Source organism: Nicotiana attenuata, unplaced genomic scaffold, assembly GCF_001879085.1.
Source record: "Nicotiana attenuata strain UT unplaced genomic scaffold, NIATTr2, whole genome shotgun sequence".
In the NCBI taxonomy this organism is placed as follows: Eukaryota; Viridiplantae; Streptophyta; class Magnoliopsida; order Solanales; family Solanaceae; genus Nicotiana; species Nicotiana attenuata.
The window spans coordinates 2427781-2435355 of record NW_017670235.1 but is presented as its reverse complement, the minus strand read 5'-3'; the positions used below and the strand labels follow the sequence as shown (position 1 = coordinate 2435355).

Sequence of the window (7575 nt, the reverse complement as noted above, 5' to 3'; positions counted from 1 at the left end):
TTAGTTTTGTCATAAAACTTTTTCAAAAACTTCAGCAGAAGATGCTGAAATTATTTAGTTGATTTGTAAAACTTCAGCACTAAAATAGCTGAAGTTTTTTTGTCCTGGATTCATTAGTTTTGTCATAAAACTTTTTCAAAAACTTCAGCAGAAGATGCTGAAGTTATTTAGTTCATTTATAAAAACTTCAGCACTAAAATAGCTGAAGTTTTTTTGTCCTGGATTCATTAGTTTTGTCATAAAACTTTTTCAAAAACTTCAGCAGAAGATGCTGAAATTATTTAGTTGATTTGTAAAACTTCAGCACTAAAATAGCTGAAGTTTTTTTGTCCTGGATTCATTAGTTTTGTCATAAAACTTTTTCAAAAACTTCAGCAGAATATGCTGAAGTTATTTAGTTCATTTGTAAAAACTTCAGCACTAAATAAGCTGAAGTTTTTTTGTCTTGGATAAGCTTTTTCAAAAACTTCAGCAGAAGATGCTGAAGTTATTTAGTTCATTTGTAAAAACGTCAGCACTATATAAGCTGAAGTTTTATTGTCCTGGATTCATTAGTTTTGTCATAAAGCTTTTTCAAAAACTTCAACAGAAGATGCTGAAGTTATTTAGTTCATTTGTAAAACTTTCCGTACTATATAAGCTGAAATTTTTGAAAAAACTTTCTAACATACTAGATAAATAATCACCTTATTCTTTCATAGTGTATTACTACTATAAAATAATCAGATTACCAATAGTATCTAAATCATAAATTTTGGAAATAGTAAACGTGAAAAGAACAAAATTATCATGAAAAGAATCACTAAGTGTGACCTTAAACTTCCCGTACGTGGAAATATTCACAAATTATTGTCTACTAACTTACATAATTATTTATAATTTGTTTTTAAACAATCTGATAAACATACTTATGAAAATTATTCCATGAACTGAAGTTTCATAGCAGCACCAACAACAACATAAGAAAGAAGAAGAAGAAAACGAAGGAGGATGAGAAAGGGGTTAAGTTGTTTAAAAAATGGTTACAATTTAAAATTTTAAAAAAAATAGGTATATGTTAAATGTGTGACCAAATAGTGCGGCCGTCCAATTTTTACGGGGCATTTGCATCTATACTCGCTTTTTGTGCCACATTTTAACCTGTGCCCGCTTTGAAAAAAAAATTGCAAGCATACCCGCTTTTTCGCATAACTTCAGCACACGGGGCTGAAGTAGCAAAGGCAATCACACAAAACTTCAGCATTTCTGCAAGAGGGTGTCTCCACGGCTCGAACCCGTGACCTCCTGTTCACAAACTTAGCAATTTTCCTTTAGACGAAGAAATCATTACATATGGCATAAACAACCTCTCTCTTAACATAGAATACTCCTTATTACGTTGCTTTTTAGATCTTCCCCTCCTTCTATGTACACGAAGGTGTTATTCTAGTTTGTTCGAATTTACGCACTCCCCCAGTCACATTTTTGTTCAGGGGTGAACCACATAGTGTGGTGGGTGCTCGAGCACCCATTGACCCCGACTCAAACTATGTATTTATTTAGAAAAATGTTAAAAGTGATTATAACGGGTCAGCTAGCACCCATAATCCGAAAAAGACTTGATGGGTGCTTTGGTTTCGAGATGGGATATAAAGGTCCTACATTGGAGAGTATCACGGTTCGATTCTCCCTCACATCATTTGCTTAAAGTTTAAACATAGCTAATTATTTTTCTAATGCTTAACATGCTTACTTTGTTTCTCTTCGATGCTGATTCTTCTTCCTATGTGTTACTGTTTAGTTTCTTTTATTTTTCTCTACTTCTTTCTCATTAGTCTAATTCATTGTGGCTAAAAGAGGAAAGAAAAAAAATTTATTTGCACTAGCTTCCAAACCTTGAGCCTTGTTTTCAGTTAAATGCAAAATAATTCTCTTTTCCAGACTACTATTGTCTGTTGAGATAATATTCCTTTTTCAGACTACTAAAATTGAGGTTTTCATTTGAGAAACAGAAAGAGAAGTAAAGTCCTCGATTGACACAGCAGAGGTAATACAGTCTTGCACTCGAAACTCGAGAACTGTTGCAAATACTTGGTTTGAGTATGCAAATTTTGTGAGGATTCATACAAATAAAGGAAGAATAAGGCGGAGCTCACCGGGTATAGCAGCAGAGAAAAGGCGGAGCTTCTTCGTCGGAAGAAGCTTGAATACTAGACTACTGTGACCGAAGGAAGACTCAAGATCTCCGTCGCACCAATTATTCTCGTTTCATTTTGATTGCTTGTTGGGCCTCGTTATCATGCCTTTATTTGGTAAAAATTGTAGAAATTGCACGGGGCGTCCTATTTGGTCGCCCCCATTTAACCTATACCCAATTTTTTTAAAAACTTTTAACTTGTACCCATTTTTTAAAAAACTTCAGCTCCCTTTCTCCTCCCTCTTCTCCTCCTTCATTTTCTTTTTTCTTCTTCTACAGATCTGCGGACTATAAATATAGAAGTTCTTACTCTTGTAAAGGGTTGAGGCATTACAAGAAATTTTTTATGTCAAAGACTGGAAGTTGACTTGAAGATTTGACTGATGTTAGGAATTCACGATTTAGTATAAAAAACAACATACTCTAACTATACGTAATAGTAGCTGTTAACTTGTCTTAAGGGGTTACAAAGATAAAAACTTTAGCTCTAGAGCTGAAGTTTCTCAGTTATAACAGAAACTTCAGCTCTAGAGCTGAAGTTTGCCAGTTATAAAATAAAAACTTCAGCTCTAGAGCTGATGTTAGAGCTGAAGTTTTTATTTTATAAGTTTTTGTTTAGTAACATGGAAACTTCAGCTCTTCAGCTCTAGAGCTGAAGTTTGCCAGTTATAAAATAAAAACAAGTTTGCCAGTTATAAAATAAAAACATCAGCTCTAGAGCTGAAGTTTTATTTATAAGTTTTTGTTTAATAACCGGGAAACTAAGTTTTTGTGTTATAAGTGAGAAACTTCAGCTCTAGAGCTAAAGTTTTTATCTTTGTAACTCTTAAGACAAGTTAACAGCTACTATTACGTATAGTTAGAGTATGTAGAGTGTGGGTGTTGACGTCAAAATTTTCTTGTAATGCCTCAACCCTTTACAAGAGTAAGAACTTCTATATTTATAGTCCGCAGATCTGTAGAAGAAGAAAAAAGAAAATGAAGGAGGAGAAAGGGAGCTGATGTTTTTTAAAAAGTGGGTACAAGTTAAAAGTTTAAAAATAAATGGGTATATGTTAAATGGGGGCGACCAAATAGGACGCCCCGTGCAATTTCTACAATTTTTACCAAATAAAGGCATGATACCGAGGCCCAACAAGCAATCAAAATGAAACGAGAATAATTGGTGCGACGGAGATCTTGAGTCTTCCTTCGGTCATAGTACTCAAGTATTCAAGCTTCTTCCGACGAAGAATCTCCGCCTTTTCTCTGCTGCTATACCCGGTGAGCTCCTCCTTATTCTTCCTTTATTTGTATGAATCCTCACAAAATTTGCATACTCAAACCAAGTATTTGCAACAGTTCTCGAGTCTCGAGTGCAAGACTGTATTACCTCTGCTGTGTCAATCGAGGACTTTACTTCTCTTTCTGTTTCTCAAATGAAAACCTCAATTTTAGTAGTCTGAAAAAGGAATATTATCTCAACAGACAATAGTAGTCTAGAACAGAGAAATATTTTGCATTTAACTAAAAACAAGGCTCAAGGTTTGGAAGCTAGTGCAAATAAATTTTTTTTCTTTCCTCTTTTAGCCACAATGAATCAGACTAATGAGAAAGAAGTGGAGAAAAATAAAAGAAACTAAACAGTAACACATAGGAAGAAGAATCAGCATCGAAGAGAAACAAAGTAAGCATGTTAAGCATTAGAAAAATAATTAGCTATGTTTAAACTTTAAACAAATGCTGTGAGGGAGAATCGAACCGTGATACTCTTCAATGTAGGACCTTTATATCCCATCTCGAAACCAAAGCACCCATCAAGTCTTTTTCGGATCATGGGTGCTAGCTGACCCGTTATAATCACTTTTCATTTTTCTAAATAAATACATATAGTTTGAGTCGGGGTCAATGGGTGCTCGAGCACCCACCACACTATGTGGTTCACCCCTAAACAAAAATGTGACTGGGGGAGTGCGTAAATTCGAACAAACTAGAATAACACCTTCGTGTACATAGAAGGAGGGGAAGATCTAAAAAGCAACGTAATAAGGAGTATTCTATGTTAAGAGAGAGGTTGTTTATGCCATATGTAATGATTTCTTCGTCTAAAGGAAAAATGCTAAGTTTGTGAACAGGAGGTCACGGGTTCGAGCCGTGGAGACAACCTCTTGCAGAAATGTAGGGTACGGCTGCTTTCAATAGATCCTTGTGGTTCGGCCCTTCCCCGAACCCCGCGCATAACGGGAGCTTAGTAAGTTATTGGAGTTGGCGAATTTAGATATATGCGTGGTAAGTAGTAGTTGTTACAAGAAGAATGAAGTTGAAATGAGTTCAGACTAAATATAAGAAATTATAATGTATAGAGTCTGTTTTCCAGGGAAATGACACGAGAGATGAAGATTTAACGCATAAAAGCGAAGTAGGATAACTAAACTGGAGGAATGTCATGGGAATGTAAACACTATAGTGAAAGACCAGTTTTACAGAACCCCTTGCCATACCAACAATATTATGTAAGAGTCTTGCATATTCTCAAGATGAGTTTCGTAAAAATACGTATAAGAAGATGAGTGTGCAGCCATAATAATTAGACAAATAAAAAATGATCAAATTACATAAGGTTTGAGTAGTACACTTAGAGGACAGATGAGAACATCTTTAGAGATGGTTTTAGCATGTCATTCTCAGGCTAAATGCTGATTCTATGATGATTGAGAGTGTTGAAAGTCAGTAGAATCAATAAAATTATATATTTAAATATGTCTAAGTTCAAATTTCATCTCAAAAAAATATGTCTAAGTTCATGGAGTGACTCAAGAAAATTGTACAGGGTATTCTAGAATCATTTGTATTTAATTGTATGATATTACCTGCCTTGTTAGATGTAGAAGATAACTATTTATCATATTGTAATTACATGAGGAGGTCTTCTTGTACATTGTTTTTACACTCAAGACAAGGCAAGTTCTCTCATTTGCTTGCTTTTTCACATGATATCAAAGTGTCCTGATCTTGGTAGAAACCTGAGTAGCTTTCGTCTACCAGCGCTGACCTTTTGTCGCCTGCCCAGTTAAAGTTTTCTTCTTTTCTGTCTTCTTTTAGTGACCTTTTAGGGGCAAAACTCTTCTTTGCTGTGACCATTTCGATACTTGCACTTCCGCTTCCTTTTCGATGACCGCCCAATGACCCTCGCCTCTTTTCTAGTGATTATCTCGTTTGACCGCGGCTCTTTCAGTTGGCTGCTCTGGAGGCATCCTTTATGACATGATTTTATAGCCACAAAAGTGTTTTGACATGTTTAAGACCACAAGTTATAGTCTTTTTCCCCCTTTAAACTCCTGCATAGTCAAACACGTTCACATGAACTGAAATGAAGGTAGCATAACTGAACCCAACTAGTTCTGTGATAGAGCTTGTCGGTGTTGATATATTTGCAATTGGCACACGGGGTGACTGTTCTTCCTTTCCTTCCAATGTGAAACTCTTTCATTCCACTTGATACCCTCAACTGGTCGCAAACATTCAAGGAAAAGCAACATTAAGTGTTTCTATCTAAGAGACCTGACCTTTATTTACCCCTTAATCAACTCTTGAGAAGATGATGATGAGGAAAAAATGTTTTACATTTTACCATTACTATCTTGTGCACTCTCTGATGCAACTTCCAGTGCTGATTGCTACTGGGCTAGATTGGTCTGTGATTCTTGAAAGCTGAACCTCTCTCTTATGTTGTAGTACCCGATCCCGGAGAAGTTACTAATCTCTTTGTTTTCTCTCTTTTCTTTCATAGTGAATAAAATTATTCATGTATCTCTAACATCATCCATCTGTCAGTTGCGCAGGAGCTTAATGACCAAGGACTTTGATAGAGATGAATCAAATCTCAAATGCCTTTTCATTGCTAAATTTGGATGTTGCAGATAGCCAGGATGAAACCCGAACTGATATTACTAATGGGGGCACTGGTAGAGTAAATAGAAAAGGTCAGAAAGAAACAGATCATTTTATCTAAACTATAAATAAATATGCAGCTAATCTTTAAGTGGAGAACCATAGAGGGGAGGCCCCATTATCCACCGAGTTCCGAACCATGTGCCATTGGCCCTCGGGGTTTTCTCAGCTAAAAATAATAATAATGCAGCTCATCCTTAATCCTTAGCCGTCTTTTTTAAACCGTTGCTATAGCTTCTGCTTGCAAGAAATGACAATTTGTGAACTACGCAGGTAAAGGAAAGGACAAATATGGCAGCCCAGGAGAGATGGAAGTACTTGAGCATGAAAAAGAGGATCAGAAGTCAGTTTCAGGAGAGTACAAATTGCCGCTTGTATGGATTGACCTTGAGATGACCGGTAATCAATAGGTTATGATGTTTTGAAATGTGCCTGGGTCTTTAACCTTATGCATTGAACCACATCATTCTTGGTGCTTTTTCTCACTATATCTGTCATAAAGTCCATCACTATGTATAGTTGTATACACTGCTGTGGAATGATATGTGCTGGCTATCCCTTTAAGTGTTTAGACTTTAGAGTGTCCTTGAATTGCTTATTGGCAGTCCAATTATATTGGTTTAGCTTTTCCCAATGGGCTGATGCTACCAGAGTCCTCTTAAGGTCTTCCCTTCCCTGGGCTGTGTAACTTATGCTACGGAGGCCTCCTCCACATACCGTCATTAACAAACTCATCCTCCCATTTATTGATTTAAAGAAGATTCTCTAAGCTTCTTTCTGTTTTGTTTTCCAGAGGCTGCTTTAAATTCTGAGTGTCAAAAAACAACTATTCGGTTCCTAGTGCTGACAGTCAGAGATTCATCTTCCATCCTATCGTCCAGGTTTGTCCTCCAGCTATAGCCTCCTGTCCCTCATTCTGTACTTTGGTGTCCAGTAGTAGTTACTTTGGTGGTTATCTGGAAACGTCTCTAGGTTGCTTCCTACCCCCTTACCTAAATCCTCATATCCTACTACAAGTGACCTCCAAAAGAAATTTAGGAAGTGGAATAACTAGATTGTGCTAACATATTTATTTCCACTTATACCTTCCGTTTCTTCTGGTTGCATATTGACTTTTCCTTTCTAGTTCTATTCCTACTATTAAGCCAAGATGTCTTGGATAAGATCATCCATCAACCCTCTATGGTCATCTTTCCTTATGAGTGACTAAGATAGCCATGAGCCAAAATATGGCTATGTATACAGAGCAGATAATTTTGAAACTTTTACTTCTATATATACTGCTGTGCTTGAAAGATAAGTACCACAGGTAGCTTATCATCTTTGTCTGTTCATGATTAGTCGAGAAGGGTAGAAAGGGGAAGTTCTGCTGGATCTATACTTCTGCTCTCCTTCTCCCCAAAATTTAATAGCTCAACTATCTATATTTCAATTTCAAGAAACTTTTGACCCCCCCCCCCAACCCCCCC

General features: G+C 36.4%; 1 protein-coding gene across 3 annotated transcripts in view; it reads left to right on the top strand.

The window, feature by feature from the left end:
* LOC109236363 (oligoribonuclease-like) overlaps positions 1-7575 on the top strand; it is a 20332-nt gene that overhangs the window by 5854 nt on the left and 6903 nt on the right. For 2 of the 3 annotated variants that reach the window (XR_002069482.1, XM_019402536.1), the window contains exons 2-3: positions 5990-6138; positions 6380-6505. Coding sequence is in view for 2 of the 3 variants with exons in the window: in XM_019402536.1 (XP_019258081.1) it covers positions 6027-6138; positions 6380-6505 (238 nt within the window). In the remaining variant the exon portion in view is untranslated. The remainder of the gene's footprint in view (positions 1-5989; positions 6139-6379; positions 6506-7575) is intronic. The other variant, XM_019402537.1, reaches the window with a different exon arrangement.